Genomic DNA, 17,031 nt, shown 5'->3' on the forward strand with positions numbered 1-17,031 from the left:
AATAAACTAGCTGGTCTGGACGATCATAAAACTTAACGACGATCAAACACTTTGACAAAGTTAGAGATAACATTAGGCTATATAGGAAGACAGGAAAGCAGAGTACCATAAAATGAAAGTTTCAGCGTTTTGAAATGTTAATGCAGGAATGGAATGGATTATATACCTGTACGAGGCATAGGAGGAGCAATAAAATGATAACGTCCTTGACATTCGTTTCACTGTTATACCAGGAGGAAGTGAGGTAGCGACTGAGGGGCATATATGTATATATATATATATATATAGTAAAGCTAAAAGCCCTTAATAGGTTTCACCTGTGAGGGAGCATAGCGGTGGCGAGTCTCCATCATGGTGTATTTAATTTAGTTTAGATTATAAAGACTGTTTGCTTAGATACAAGTATTTCTAATAAATTACCATAATTCAGACTGATTGTACATACAAAAAAAATGTAAAAGCAAGAAATATATACAATCCGCACTAAAGCTGGTTATCAACAAAACATGTATTATTGCTGAAATACTAAATTAAATTTGCGTTGTAAAAAAAATAAATTACAGCCTGTGGATGTAAACAAGAATGTTTCCATTCACTGACCAAAGGAAAAGATCTTGATCCTGGGGGGAATTGAAGCACGAACTATATCTTATCGAAAAAATATTTTCAAAAGAACTATTTTGACAACACGCCTTCTATTACTGAATTTCAATAGACTCATTACATTCTCCACCCCTAATAAATGTTAGAGATTCTGGGGCACTCTCATTGATGACAATAAAATCAGATTCGTCATCTACATTCAATGAAGTATCTTGCAAATGAGGAGTATCAATGTCAGTGTTCACATTCCTCTTCTCTTCAGAAGCTGCTTCAGGATCATTAGATGATAACTCCTTAGGTGAGTCGGTTGATTCCTTAACACCAGGTGTAGCCCCCAATTGTTTTTTCTCAATAGCTGGACTCTGAAAAGAAATTATTTAAATATGTAAATACTTGTAACACAATAGTTAAAGATTATATGTATTTGTGAAAATGTGGAAATAACATGCAGGGTAACCCTACTGTACACAGTTTTTCTTTTCTGACCCCTACTTCTTGATAATCTAACCAAATGTAAGAAGGAGGGGTCAGATGGACTGCTTGGTCAGCCCACACAGGGTTTGTTGTATACTGTAACCATGGAGACACATAGGTCTGCATAGGAACTGTAGACACAAAATGGTATTTTAAAACAGATATATTTGCAAAGTTGCTTCTTTTTTTATTTGTATGATGCATTGGTGCAAAGGTGTATATTCCCTTTAAACTAATTTTATTAAAAGTTGGAATAAACAAAAGCAATGCAGGTACATCTAAAACTGTCAGTACAACCATGTATTATAATCTAAAGGTCAAACAATCAGGGCTAGTTCACACGGTGGATTTTGCGCGGCGGGACCCACCGCAAAGTCCGCCGTGGAACTATTCCTCCCGACGGCAGGAAGATTCCTCCCTCCCATTGACATCAATGGGAGATTCGGGCAGAATCCGGCTGAAAATCGAGTAGGACGCTTCTTTTTCCTGCTAGCTGATATAATCAACTTGCGGGAAAAAGAAGCGTCCAACTCCCATTGACATGAATGGGAGGCAGAGTTTTGCGGCGGAATCCACAGCGGATTACGCCTGCAAAAATCCTCTGTGTGAACATACCCTTAGGCAGTTCAGGGGTAAATAGCTGGGTGCGCAAACTTCATTGACATTTGGAAAGCTGTGGTGCATAATGTGTGAGGAGATATGTACATCAGGGCTTCCATATTTCGGAAAATTTATTAGCAAAACCTCAGTGTATCCACATAATATTTTCATAAGGCAGTGTAGTGTCGCCAATATTTCTTCAGTGTCAGATTGTAAGAGATCTTCTATTTATCTACCTCATTGCTATAGATTAAGGAGCCAGAAACAGCACTTCCTTCAACAGGATCCTAGCATAGTGCAACCAATCTTCTTCCCTAAGAAGTCATAGTAAGTAGATTTTGGGGGTAATAGGGTACATACATAACATCACTTCAGCCCAAAATGTATGAATTACCGGACATCGGCGCAATAAGTGCCAGAAATCTGCTTCCTCTGCAGGAGGCGCCCAGTCTGCTTATTTTACAGAAATAAACAGGAGTAAGACAGGCTACGGTAAAGAATTTGTGGTACGTTTTTTGGAAGTGAGATGTGCATATAAGGAGGATAACAGAGCTCTAGGCCCCTGCGTCTAAAATATCCCAATAAGGGGATAAGATAATATGGATGGGAGATGCCCTAAGTATTGGGTATGAAAAGAAGATGAAGGGCTTCATGGCATATGGAATGACTGCTGGATTTGTTCAAAGAAGACAAATACATTGCAAAAGTATAAATGTGTTTTTGTCTTAATCCCAAGAGACTCAATAAGGTGCTGTATTCCCTAATTATTCATTAAAGGCATTTCAGCAATTATATTGGTAAACCTACAGATGAATTTTTCCAGTTTCCAGACGTACATAGCCACAGTAGGCTGGTTATAATTTACGGTTTTGTACTAGGTGGACATATGTGATGTTTTGCTTGGTTTAGGAGAGTCTTATATAATAGCTTATAAAAATGCCAATGTCTAAATATAATATGATTTGAAGTTCAGAAGTGCCACTCAAGCTCATTCTTTAGGCCTCTGGAGCGTAGTCAGCAACATCTTGGGACAGCTATCACCCAGGGAAAACGAGATACTACCTCAACATGCTCTTTGGTAAAGAAGCTTAGGTAGGACAGATGTCTTATAGATGTAAGCTCTTGCGAACAGACCCCTCACACCTCCGGTTTGAATTGTTAATTTGTTTTATCACTATGTAATGTCTTATTTTGTCTCTACATGAGCCCTTTGACTTGGAAAGGGCTGCGGAATATGTTGGCGCTATACGAATAAAGACTATTATTATTATTATTACACAAGTTGGACCATATTAAGATCATATTGTTGGGTATTATCCCTGGTAACATGCACCTATAAAATATTTAAAATGAGGGACTATCTTAAGTCTTTAGAATTTGTTCTCTAAAAATCAGTATTTGAAGGTTAGAACACAAAGTAAAGCAAAGACAGGGAGCACCTCTTCCTCATCCAAAAGTGGCAGAAACTAGCCTATTGACCAGAACGCTAACCGTAAGTGATTGAATTAACTGCCGTTCTATGTAATCAAACTCCTTTGGAAAACGTCGAGGGCAGGCCTTTGGGGTGTGCGACCAGTGAGATTGCACAGGGTGCATCACCCCAGCAAGAGGAAGGAGACGCTGCGCTGGCTCCCCTCCCCTTACATTTCTGAAGCCCCCGGCAGTGCTGCGGGTCCCATAGCAGCTGCTACGGGGCCCGCGGCATGAGGACACTGCAGCTCCCATTGAACTTAAAGCGTGCCTAACTTTTCAAGGGATTGGAATTGTATTGGCAGCATGTCTGACTTAATCTCTCTGCTCCCTCCTCCTGCTCCCCCTCCACTCTCCATAAACTTGTATATGCAGGCAGTGAAGAGACACACCCCCCCACACACTTTCTGCAGTCCCTCAATTCTGCTTTGTAACTAAAGACGGATTTGGCTTTACAACAGGGGGTGGACAGCAGATTACAGGATGGGAGACACCTAGTGGCAGTAACTTCATGCAGAATTTTCATGGATAAAACAACTCAATTTTAACAGTAAGTAAATTACAAAGTTGATATATACCAGGTATACTATTAGATTTGCATAAGTTGTTTGAAAAGTTAGTGTCTATTTAATAATAAACCAGTCTTTGGTAAGTTCATAAGCCTTGACTCAGCTTTGAGGCTAGGTATACTTCAAAACTGGAGATTTCTGTTAACCTCAAAGCCACCACCACCACCACACTTTTTACAGTTTATAATACAGTACATGAACTTTATTTAAATACAGTACTTACATGTGAGAGTGTTTTATTAGTTTCCACTGAAGTCACATTTTTTATTTCTGCCACATTAGATGAACAGGGAATCTGGTTTAATTGTTTAGACAGGCACTCTTGCTTGTAATTTTTCTTATTTTCAATTTGATGTGATTTTTGTAAAGCAACATCCAAATACAAATTTTCCTCTTTCTGCAGAGCACCTGTTTCTGTCTGGATTTTACTTCTGACACTTTTGATAGCATCATTCTGTACTGTGGTCCTAAGTGTTTGGAGGCGACTAGATTCAGCTACATTTGATATATTCGATTTTTCATACCTTTTATTCCAATGCACGAGAGTCTGTAAAAAAAAAAAAAGTAGGGTAAAGTTAACCAAAAAGATCATAATTTAAACATTACATTTTATCCCCTTTTCTAGGTATTGAGATGTTGTGCCTTAAAATAGTTCTATTATCCTGCCAACAATCTGTACTGCTTCAGTCATTTAAGGGTTTGTCTCATGAAAACAACCCCTTTCCGTATGTCATATTTTGGCATAAGGATGTCATAAAAGTAGCCCTTTATATGTAGCGACCCCCACACTGAATACTAGAAAGGATATTCCGAGTCCTCCGTTCTTCCTCACCTGCAAGGCTGTGGTGAGGAGGAGATTTAATGGGGTGGTGGTCGACCATGCATGCTGCCGCTGCATTCATATTCTCTGGGGGAACCACAAATTAAAATTACTTTTAAAGCCTCCAAAATAAGATATAAAAGGTATAGCTGTTAAAACAGCATGTGTGGAAAATCTTCAAGCATCTAAGGCTGGGTTCACACGACCATGTTACATCCGTAATGGACGGAACGTATTTCGGCCGGAAGTCTCGGACCGAACACAGTGCAGTGAGCCGGGCTCCTAGCATCATAGTTATGTACGACGCTAGGAGTCCCTGCCTCGCTGCAGGACAACTGTCCAGTACTGTAATCATGTTTTCAGTACGGGACAGTAGTTCCACGGAGAGGCAGGGACTCCTAGCGTCGTGCATAACTATGATGCTAGGAGCCCGGCTCCCTGCACTGTGTTCGGTCCGGGACTTGCGGCCGAAATACGTTCCGTCCATTACGGACGTAACATGGTCGTGTGAACCCAGCCTGATCATTAAAGTGTATGTCTACCAGGAAGACATATAGGTCTGCATAAGAGCTGTAGACCATGTGGATTTGTATCAAATCAAATAGATAACGGCTTGTGCTGGGTAAAGGTCCTTTTACAAGAGCCAATGATAAGAAAAATGAGCAGTCATACCAATGCTCCTTCCCAATCTTTGTCCTCTGTAAAAAGGGCAACGATCAGCCGATTAATGAGCAAATGCTTGATCATGGGCTGATTGGCTTGTTTATGCGGGCTTATAAAATGGTCGCTAGTCGGCAGCACATCTCCATGTGCAAATTGGCAACGTGATGGAAATTACTGATCTTAGTAACGATTGTCCGTCCCCATACATTACCAATCATATTTCGTTGTGAAAGGAGTAAACGAGCGTCAATCGACAAGCTGTCCCATCGATCTGCCCTTATAAAAGGATCTTTAGGGTTGCTATGACAGTAGTAAGCAGGTATAATTGTGTCTGCGGCCACCTTCTGGCCTACTGAGCACTACAATACACACATAAAAAACACTACATACAGAGCATACACAACACAAACACTACCAACACTATATACACTTTATTAGGCTATATTCACATGCAGCAGATTTGTTGCAAACATTTCTGTGACTGTTCTTTTCATCTGAATGGGGTTTGTAGAAATCCATGCGCATACTGCAGAAACAGCCCCCCATTCAGCTGTAGGGTGTTAGGGATCTGCCAGGTACTTCATCTAGCTATACTCCTGGGATTAATCAATCCACACCTGAGGCCAGACCTGCTCGACTGACACCATCTCCCACCAACCAGGGTGGCAGGCTCAGGAGTGGGAGAGCCTATCGCGGCCTGGTCTCTCGGAATTAGCTCCGCCCCCTGCCCTTTATTACCTGCCCTGTGCTCTCCCTCAGTGCTTGTAATTCTTTTGGATTCCTGGCCCCACTGCTGCTTGCTCCAGCCTGCTTCTGCCGTGCTTCTGCCTTGCTGCAGTTCTGCTTGACCTGCTTGCTTGCCCTGGCTTGCTTCTGTCTCCGTGCCTGCTCGGGTGTACTCACTTCGTCCTGGTCCTGACTGTTCGTTCGCCGCCCCGTTTCCTCGTGGCGTTCCGTGGCTACTGCCCCTTCCCTTGCGTGTTCCCTGTTTGTCTTCCTGTGCACTTAGCCAGCGTAGGGACCGCCGCCCAGTTGTACCTCGTCGCCTAGGGCGGGTCGTTGCAAGTAGGCAGGGACAGGGCGGTGGGTAGATTAGGGCTCACTTTCCCTTCACCTCCTTCCTGCCATTACATAATTACAAGCCCTTACCTAGTCTACCATTTCTCCTACGCTGACGCTATCATGGACCCCCTTGAGACCCTGACCCAGCAGATGCAGGGCCTCTCCCTACAGGTCCAGGCCCTGGCCCAAAGGGTCAATGAGGGTGACGCTGCTTTAGTAGTACCCCTCACCTCACCTCTAGAACCCGACCTCAAGTTACCTGACCGGTTTTCAGGGGACCGTAAGACGTTTCTCTCCTTCCGGGAGAGTTGCAGACTGTATTTCCGCCTAAAGCCCCACTCCTCAGGTTCCGAGAACCAGCGGGTGGGTATCATCATATCCCGACTCCAGGAAGGGCCCCAAGAGTGGGCCTTCTCCTTGGCTCCTGACGCCCCTGAACTTTCCTCTGTTGATCGTTTTTTCTCTGCCCTCGGACTCATTTACGACGAGACTGACAGGACTGCTTTAGCCGAGAGTCAGCTGGTGACCTTACGTCAGGGTAGGAGACCGGTTGAGGAATACTGTTCTGATTTTAGGAAGTGGTGCGTAGCTTCTCAGTGGAACGATCCGGCCCTAAGGTGCCAGTTTAGGTTAGGATTATCTGACGCCCTGAAGGATCTGCTGGTTAGCTACCCCTCGCCTGACTCCCTTGACCAGGTTATGGCCCTAGCAGTACGACTTGACCGACGTCTCAGGGAACGTCAGCTAGAACGCTTCAGTGTGCTCCCCTCTGACTTTTCTGCGATTCCCCCCGAGGTCCCGTCTCCTCGCCCCTCCACGGAGGACTCGGAGGTACCTATGCAACTCGGGGCCTCCATGTCCCCTCGACAACGTAGAGAGTTTCGCAGAATGAATGGTCTCTGCTTCTACTGTGGGGACGACAAGCATCTACTGAACACCTGTCCCAGGCGCAAGAATAAGAAGCCGGAAAACTTCCGCGCCTAAGTGATCATCGGGGAGGTCACTTGGGCGCACAGGTATTTCCCGTTAATGTGAAACGCAATAAAATTTTGCTTCCCTTTCAGGTCTCGTTTGCTGGCCGGTCTGCCACGGGCAGTGCTTTCGTGGATTCTGGCTCATCTGCTAATATCATGTCTGTGGATTTTGCTATGTCTCTAAAGATGCCTTGTATTGATTTACCTTATCCCATCCCTGTAGTAGGAATCGACTCAACCCCCCTTGCTAATGGTTATTTTACTCAGCATACTCCTGTTTTTGAACTCCTGGTTGGCTCCATGCATTTGGAGCAGTGCTCTGTACTGGTGATGCAGGGATTATCGTCTGATCTGGTATTAGGTCTTCCCTGGTTGCAGTTGCATAATCCCACATTTGATTGGAATACTGGGGATCTCACCAAATGGGGTAATGAATGTCTTATGTCATGTCTTTCTGTTAACTCTATTTCTCCCCGGGAGGAGGTAAACACGCTTCCTGAGTTTGTTCAGGACTTCGCCGATGTGTTTTCTAAGGAGGCCTCCGAGGTGTTGCCCCCCCATAGAGATTACGATTGCGCTATCGATTTGGTGCCTGGTGCCAAGCTTCCTAAGGGTAGGATATTTAATCTTTCATGTCCTGAACGTGAAGCTATGAGGGTGTATATCCAAGAATGCCTGGCCAAGGGTTTCATTCGCCCCTCGACTTCTCCTGTAGGTGCTGGCTTCTTCTTCGTGGGGAAGAAGGATGGTGGTCTTAGGCCGTGCATTGATTATCGTAACCTGAATAAGGTCACCGTAAGGAACCAGTACCCACTTCCTTTGATTCCGGATCTTTTTAATCAGGTTCAGGGAGCCCAATGGTTTTCTAAGTTCGATCTACGGGGGGCATATAACCTTATCCGCATCAAAGAGGGGGATGAGTGGAAAACTGCGTTCAACACACCCGAGGGTCATTTCGAATACCTGGTCATGCCCTTTGGGTTGTGTAATGCCCCTGCTGTCTTCCAGAATTTTATTAATGAAATCCTGAGAGAGTACCTGGGTAATTTTCTTGTTGTGTACCTTGATGACATACTGGTGTTTTCCAAGGACTGGTCCTCCCACGTGGAGCATGTCAGGAAGGTGCTCCAGGTCCTTCGGGAGAATAATCTGTTTGCTAAGACTGAAAAATGTGTCTTTGGGGTACAGGAGATACCATTTTTAGGGCAAATCCTCACTCCTCATGAATTCCGCATGGACCCTGCCAAGGTTCAAGCTGTGGCGGAATGGGTCCAACCTGCCTCCCTTAAGGCGTTACAGTGTTTTTTAGGGTTCGCCAACTATTACAGGAGATTTATTGCCAACTTCTCGGTCGTCGCTAAGCCTCTTACGGACCTTACCCGCAAGGGTGCCGATGTCCTCCATTGGCCCCCTGAGGCCGTCCAGGCCTTTGAGACTCTCAAGAAGTGCTTTATCTCGGCCCCCGTGCTGATTCAGCCCAACCAAGAGGAGCCATTTATTGTGGAGGTTGACGCTTCCGAGGTGGGAGTGGGGGCCGTCTTGTCCCAGGGTACCAGCTCCCTCACCCATCTCCGCCCCTGTGCTTACTTCTCTAGGAAGTTTTCGCCCACGGAGAGTAACTATGATATTGGTAACCGCGAACTTCTAGCCATTAAATGGGCTTTTGAGGAGTGGCGGCACTTCCTGGAGGGGGCCAGACACCAGGTAACGGTCCTTACGGATCACAAGAATCTGGTTTTCCTAGAATCGGCCCGGAGGCTTAATCCTAGACAAGCTCGGTGGGCACTATTCTTTACCAGATTTAATTTCTTGGTTACCTATAGGGCTGGGTCCAAGAATATTAAGGCTGACGCTCTGTCACGTAGTTTCATGGCCAATCCTCCTTCCGAGAAGGATCCCGCTTGTATTTTACCCCCTGGTATAATCGTCTCTGCCACGGATTCTGATTTAGCTTCTGATATCGCGGCTGATCAGGGTGCAGCTCCCGGGAACGTCCCTGGGGACAAACTGTTTGTTCCCCTGCAATACCGGCTGAGGGTACTCAGGGAAAACCATGACTCCGCTCTATCTGGTCATCCTGGCATCTTGGGCACCAAACACCTCATTACCAGAAACTATTGGTGGCCTGGGTTGCCTAAAGATGTTAGGGCTTACGTCGCCGCTTGTGAGGTTTGCGCTAGGTCCAAAACCCCTAGGTCCCGACCTGCGGGCCTACTACGTTCCTTGCCCATTCCCCAGAGACCTTGGACCCATATCTCCATGGATTTTATCACCGATTTGCCTCCATCTCAGGGCAAGTCGGTGGTGTGGGTGGTAGTCGACCGCTTCAGCAAGATGTGCCACTTTGTGCCCCTTAAGAAGCTACCTAACGCCAAGACGTTAGCTTCTTTGTTTGTGAAACACATCCTGCGTCTCCATGGGGCCCCAGTCAATATCGTTTCTGACAGAGGGGTACAATTTGTTTCCTTATTTTGGAGAGCTTTTTGTAAAAAGTTGGAGATTGATCTGTCCTTCTCCTCCGCCTTCCATCCCGAAACTAATGGCCAAACGGAAAGGACCAACCAATCCCTGGAACAATATTTAAGGTGTTTCATCTCTGACTGTCAATTCGATTGGGTCTCATTCCTTCCCCTTGCTGAATTTTCCCTGAATAACCGGGTCAGTAACTCGTCAGGGGTCTCCCCGTTTTTCTGTAATTTCGGGTTTAACCCAAGGTTCTCCTCCGTCTCCCCTGGTTGTTCCAATAATCCTGAGGTAGAGGAGGTTCATCGGGAACTGTGCACTGTCTGGGCCCAGGTTCAGAAGAACCTAGAGGCGTCCCAGAGCGCACAAAAGATTCAGGCGGATAGTAGACGTTCTGCTAACCCCCGGTTTGTCGTCGGGGATTTGGTCTGGTTGTCGTCCAGGAACTTGCGCCTTAAGGTCCCGTCCAGGAAGTTTGCTCCCCGATTTATTGGACCTTATAAGATCATTGAAGTCCTCAACCCTGTATCCTTCCGTCTGGAGCTCCCCCCATCCTTTCGCATACATGACGTCTTCCATGCCTCCCTCCTTAAACGCTGCTCCCCGTCCTGGTCCCCCTCGAGGATACCTCCTGTTCCCGTTCTCACCCCTGAGGGGGTGGAATTCGAGGTGGCCAAGATTATGGACAGTAGGATGGTCCAGGGCTCCCTCCAGTACCTGGTCCATTGGAGAGGATACGGGCCGGAGGAGAGGACTTGGGTACCTGCCCGTGATGTTCACGCTGGGGTATTGATCAGGAGGTTCCACCTCCTCTTCCCCACTAAACCGGGTCCCCTTAGTAAGGGTCCGGTGGCCCCTCATAAAAGGGGGAGTACTGTTAGGGATCTGCCAGGTACTTCATCTAGCTATACTCCTGGGATTAATCAATCCACACCTGAGGCCAGACCTGCTCGACTGACACCATCTCCCACCAACCAGGGTGGCAGGCTCAGGAGTGGGAGAGCCTATCGCGGCCTGGTCTCTCGGAGTTAGCTCCGCCCCCTGCCCTTTATTACCTGCCCTGTGCTCTCCCTCAGTGCTTGTAATTCTTTTGGATTCCTGGCCCCACTGCTGCTTGCTCCAGCCTGCTTCTGCCGTGCTTCTGCCTTGCTGCAGTTCTGCTTGACCTGCTTGCTTGCCCTGGCTTGCTTCTGTCTCCGTGCCTGCTCGGGTGTACTCACTTCGTCCTGGTCCTGACTGTTCGTTCGCCGCCCCGTTTCCTCGTGGCGTTCCGTGGCTACTGCCCCTTCCCTTGCGTGTTCCCTGTTTGTCTTCCTGTGCACTTAGCCAGCGTAGGGACCGCCGCCCAGTTGTACCTCGTCGCCTAGGGCGGGTCGTTGCAAGTAGGCAGGGACAGGGCGGTGGGTAGATTAGGGCTCACTTTCCCTTCACCTCCTTCCTGCCATTACATAGGGAATGGATTTTATTCTCATAAATTTCTGTAACAGATCTGCCGCATGTGAATATAACCTTAACTACTTTAACCTTCCTCCTCCGTGGTGCTTGAGTACTGGACCTTAATTATGTGACCATAATGTCACTAAAGTACCTGCACCCCTCCTAGTTTTGTCAAATTGCAGCAAAGTACAGCGGCCTTGCCGTGATTTTTGCGAAACCAGTTTTTTTTTTGCAGTTTTATGGAAATCATGGCAGAACTACAACTGTAATGACAGGGATAGGGAAACAGACAAGTGAGCCCTAATCTACCCGCCACTCAGTCCCTGCCTACTTGCAACGACCCGCCCTAGGCGACGGGGTACAACTTGGCGACGGTCCCTACACTCAATAAGTGCACGACAGACAAACAGACAAGGAAACACAGAACAAAGGGAAAACAGGGCAGTTGCCCACGGCAACACCGTGAGCAGCAAGAGTAGTAAACGAGCCGAGTCAAACCAGGAGTGTACGAGGTGCCAAACGCAGAGCAGGAGAGTAGTGAACAAGCCGAGTCAAACCAGGAGAGTACGAGGTACCAAACGCAGAGCAGAAGAGTAGTCTGTAAGCCAGGGTCAATACGAAGCAGGGACAAGTAGTTCAAGAAGCTGCAGCAGGGCCAGGAAACCAACAGAGAAGAATCACAAGCAAGGAGGAACAGGAAAGGCAGGTATAAATAGACAGAGGGCGGGAGCTAGCTCTGTCTGGCCAGGCTGTGATAGGCTCTCCCACTCCTAAGCCTGCCATCCTGAGTGGTGGAAGATGGAGTCAGTCTCACAGACATAGAAGCAGGTGCAGACTGATTACCTATGGGCGTGGATACAGAAGCTGTGCCTGGCAGATCCTTAACAACAACCTAAAAAATAAACAGGGCTGTGTCCAAAACAGGTATTCTGTCTCTGATGGAGTCCCCCTAAGGTGGTGGAGGCCTCAGGAAAAGTGTACTCGCTATAATTTAGCCATGCCTGTCCTATTACTGGCACTTTACTACAGAGAGTGGGCTCATCCATCATTTCTAACGGCCATCTGTTTCATTATTCTTCTGAAGAAAAAGCACTTAGCTGCTTGTCTAACACAGTTCTGTATTTTATAATATATTTAATATTTGAACATTTACTGCAGATAGCAGAGTTGTGTCAGACAAGTGGCTAAGCATTATATTTTAATTTAACATTTTAACTGGGAGCTGCATATCAGTGCCCTATGCTGATTATGACAAATATTGTAACAGTGAGTACCCTGGTCCGGTTCCCTGTTTCATAACTTCATCTTGGTTCAGTGTGATACCATACATCAGGGGTCTCAATCACGCGGCCCCTGGGGCTGTCATCTGCGGCCCGCGGGACACAGATCCGCTAGTATCGGCTCTGCTCCGAGACTCTGGAATTCCCTGACATCGCTGTCCACATATAAACAGCGATGTCTGGGGCTTCCCCAGAGTCGGAGTCCCGGGCAGAGTGCTAGTACAGGCTCTGCTCCGGGACTCTGTGGAATTCCCTGACATCGCTGCCCATATATGGACAGTGTGTCAGGGTCTTTCCCAGAGTGGAGTCCTGGGCAGAGCGCTAGTACAGGCTCTGCTCCGGGACTCTGTGGAATTCCCTGACATCGCTGCCCATATATGGACAGTGTGTCAGGGTCTTCCCCAGAGCGGAGTCCTGGGCAGAGCGCTAGTATCGGCTCTGCTCCGGGATGCTGCGGAATTCCCCGACATCGCTGCCCATATATGGACAGTGTGTCAGGGTCTTCCCCAGAGCGGAGTCCAGGGCAGAGCGCTAGTACAGGCTCTGCTCTGGGACTCTGTGGAATTCCCTGACATCGTTGCCCATATATGGACAGTGTGTCAGGGTCTTCCCCAGAGCGGAGTCCCGGGCAGAGTGCTAGTATCGGCTCTGCTCCGGGACGCTGCGGAATTCCCTGACATCGCTGCCCATATATGGACAGTGTGTCAGGGTGTTCCCCAGAGCGGAGTCCCGGGCAGAGCGCTAGTACAGGCTCTGCTCCGGGACTCTGTGGAATTCCCTGACATCGCTGCCCATATATGGACAGTGTGTCAGGGTCTTCCCCAGAGCGGAGTCCCGGGCAGAGCGCTACTATCGGCTCTGCTCCGGGACGCTGGGGAATTCCCTGACATCGCTGCCCATATATGGACAGTGTGTCAGGGTCTTCCCCAGAGCAGAGTCCTGGGCAGAGCGCTATTATCGGCTCTACTCCTGGACTCTGGGGAAGCCTCTGACATCGCTGTCCATACATCGACAATGATGTCAGGGGCTTCCCCAGAGCCGGAGTCCCAGTCTACAGGGGGCACTGCTGTGGCAGTATCTACAGGGGACACTGCTGTGGCAGCATCTACAAGGGGCACTGCTGTGGCGGCATCTATAGGGGGCACAGCTGTGGCAGCATCTACAGGGGGCACTGCTGTGGTGGCATCTACAAGGGGGCACTGCTGTGGCGGCATCTACAGGGGGCACTGCTGTGGCGGCATCTACAGGGGGCACTGCTGTGGCGGCATCTACAGAGGGCACTGATGTGGCAGCATCTACAGAGGGCACTGCTGTGGCAGCATCTACAGAGGGCACTGCTGTGGCAGCATCTACAGAGGGCACTGCTGTGGCAGCATCTACAGAGGGCACTGCTGTGGCAGCATCAACAGAGGGCACTGCTGTGGCAGCATCTACAGAGGGCACTGCTGTGGCAGCATCTACACAGGGCTCTGCGGCAGCATCCACCGAGCGCACTGTGGCACTATCTAAAAAGGGGCTGCCCAATCTTGACATGGGTGCTAACTGAGCCGCCGGACTGCATTTAGCGACACTTAAACTGGAAAGCTGGATTGTTGAAATAAGCACGTGGAGAAATCTCTCAAATTTTAAACCTAGCGGTATTATAATAGTAATATAGTGTTATAGTAGTTCAAATAACTACTTGATAAACAATAATTTTGTATTGTATCAAATTTGAAAGTAATTTGAAAGTAATGCGGCCCGACCACTTCTATATGCGGCCCACTTACCCGGTCGAGCTTGAGACCCCTACCATATAGTGTACACCTGCTCATAATGTGGATTGTGGTGTGGGGTTAAAAGGATTTTTTCAACACATAAAGTGATGAAATTTCACTAAGCTTTGATATGACTATATAATAAGTGGGGCCAGGCCACTGGGACCCCCACCGATACCTAGCAAAAAGGGGCCACAATAACAATGCCAAAATTGCCATTTTCTGGTCACCTTGCTTACCAAAACAAATTAAATAAAAAGTGATGAAAAAGTTGTATGTGCCTGAATAAATATAAAATTACACTAGAAACTACAGCTCGTTCCGCAAAAAAACAATCCCTGAAACTCCATCATCGACGGAAAAATAAAAAAGTTATGGGTCTCAGAATATGGCAACACAAATAAATTTTTGTTTTAACAAAGTTTTTTCTTAATATAAAAACAATATAAATTTGGTATCACCGTAATTGTATTCTCCCACAAAATAAAGTCAACATGTCATTTTTACCACTGTAAAAACAAACTTAAAAAAGCAATGTAGAAATCGGCTTTTTTTTCTACTTCCACTCCAGAAGGATTTTTTTTTCGGTTTCCCAGTACATTATATGGCACTTTAAATGGTGACATTAAAAACTACAACTCATCCAGCAAAAAAAAAGCCCTCATTCAGCTATGTCGAGGGAAAAATAAAAAAGTTAAGGCTTTTGGAATGCGGGGAGGAAAAAAACAATAATGAAAAAAAGGAAAATGGCTGTGGCGCCAAGGGGTTAAGTCCCATAGGGGGCATACCAAAATTATAGTAGAAAAATTAAAAATATCTAAAAGTAAAAGTGGAAAGGAGAGGTACCTCGTACAGGACTCTTCTCTATGAAAGAAATCACATTTTGTATTGACAGGAGTATGCTTTATAGTTAAGTGTAAGCCTTGGTACATTTTCCTAAATGAGGCAGACAAATCCTATGTCGTGAACAATATTTGATATCGTTGTATTTTTATTTAAAATATATTTATATTTTTTTCTTACCTCCAATCGGATCTAGGGGGGGGATCTTGGGGTTGCTGTTGTATACATTTATCCTCGCTGATTATTTTCTGATGTGTTGCTAGTAAGGGTATATTCACACGCTTAACCAAAAAGGTCTGAAAATACGTAGCTGTTTTCAAGTAAAAACAGCTCCTGATTTTCAGCAGTTTTTTTAGCGACTCGCGTTTTTCGTAGCGTTTTTTACGGCCGTTTTTGGAGTGGTTTCACTATAGAGTCAATGAAAAACGGCTCCAAAAATGGCTGAAGAAGTGATATACACTTCTTTCTAGCAGCCGTTTTTTTACGCGCCCGTTTTCCAAAATGGCCACGTAAAAAAACGGTCCGTCGGAACAGAACGCCGTTTTCCTTTTGAAATCAATGGGCAGATGTTTGGAGACATTCTGCTTCTTATTTGTCTGACGTTTTTCAGCCGTTTACCAAAAAACTGCCGAAAGTAAGCCGTGTTTGTTTGCTTGTCTGTTTGGCTGTGCTGAAAGTTTCTATATTTAAAAAAAAAGAAGTTAACCGCTTAAAAAAAAAAGTAAAACATAAACACTTTTCCCATTTTTCAAACAGCTGACACCTACCTGCAATAGCCGGGACCAGAAATATATCCAATCATGGATGTTTAACCCCTCAGATGCCACGGTCAATAGCGACAGCAGCATCCGAGCACTTAGTCAGAGGGATGGGGCTCCCTCTATCTTCCGATCGCCCCGCCATGACGAAACCTCGGGTGGCGATCTGTAGCCATGGCAGCCTTAAGCTTATTGAACTAAAAGTTATAATAAAAACTCCCTTTGTATGTTAACAAACAATAATATAAGCATTAAAAAAGTAAACATAATTATTGTCCCCATATCCGTAACAGTCCAAACTATTAAAATATCACATTATTTAACCCCCCAGGTGAACGCAATGCTGTTTTTTGGTTACCTCGCTTCCAAATTTTTTTTATAAAAAGTGATCAAATAGTCGCATATACCCCAAAATGGTACCAGAGCATCTACATTTCGCCCCACAAAGCCCTCACACCGCTCAATCGATGGAAAAAGAAGAAGTTATGACTCAGAATATGACACAACACAATTTTTTTTTCTAACAATTTGTGTACAACATAAAAACAACTATATAAATTTGGTATCGTAATCGTACTGACCCGCTGAATAAGGTTAACATGTAGTTTTTACCACATGGTGAACACCGTAAAACCAAAACCAAAAAGACAATGGAGTGGTCACTGTTTTTTCTCTCATTCTCCCTTACCAATGGTTTTTTTTTTTTTCAGTTTTCCAGTACATTATATGGTACATTAAATGGTGCCATTAAAAACTGAAACTCATTCTGCAAAAAACAAGCCCTCATATGGCAATGTCAATGGAAAAATAAAAAATGTAAATTGGTTCAAGGGGTTAAAAAAATCATGCAGATGAAAAGAGAAATCCATACTAAGCAATCATATTCTAAATGTTGGTTGTCCACAACAGTTTGAAAATAAAATAATTTACTTGTTTGTTTGCTAGTTGTCGTTTATGGGCACGTTGTTGCAGGTAAAACGACTGTTTACCTGCAAAATCATGTAGCCATAAAGGGTTAATTTATAATGGCTGCACGATTTTGCAGGTAACAGCAGTTTTAAAGGCCTGTAATGTTGGGGGAGAATAGTGTGTCGGTGCTTGGTGTGGTACACTCAGAGGTTGCTGGTCAACCCGCCTGATGGAATAGTATGGGCGTAACTATTAGGCAGTAGGCCAGCATGGTATAACCGTGTGACTGGCACACTTATAGAAGCTATATCTGTGTGCAATGATAATACTAAGCAGCCACCCCCTTGAA

General features: G+C 45.9%; 1 protein-coding gene across 1 annotated transcript in view; it reads right to left on the reverse strand.

Annotated features, from left to right (window-relative positions):
* Positions 1-496: 496 nt before the first annotated feature.
* LOC142657898 (uncharacterized) overlaps positions 497-17,031 on the reverse strand; it is a 95,796-nt gene continuing 79,261 nt past the window's right edge. Inside the window, exons 11-12 of the mRNA XM_075833419.1 lie at positions 3,940-4,263; positions 497-965 (exon numbers count right to left, since the gene is read on the reverse strand). Of these exons, the coding sequence (XP_075689534.1) occupies positions 699-965; positions 3,940-4,263 (591 nt within the window). The 3' untranslated portion in view covers positions 497-698. The remainder of the gene's footprint in view (positions 966-3,939; positions 4,264-17,031) is intronic.

Source organism: Rhinoderma darwinii, chromosome 7 (assembly GCF_050947455.1).
Source record: "Rhinoderma darwinii isolate aRhiDar2 chromosome 7, aRhiDar2.hap1, whole genome shotgun sequence".
NCBI lineage: Eukaryota > Metazoa > Chordata > Amphibia > Anura > Rhinodermatidae > Rhinoderma > Rhinoderma darwinii.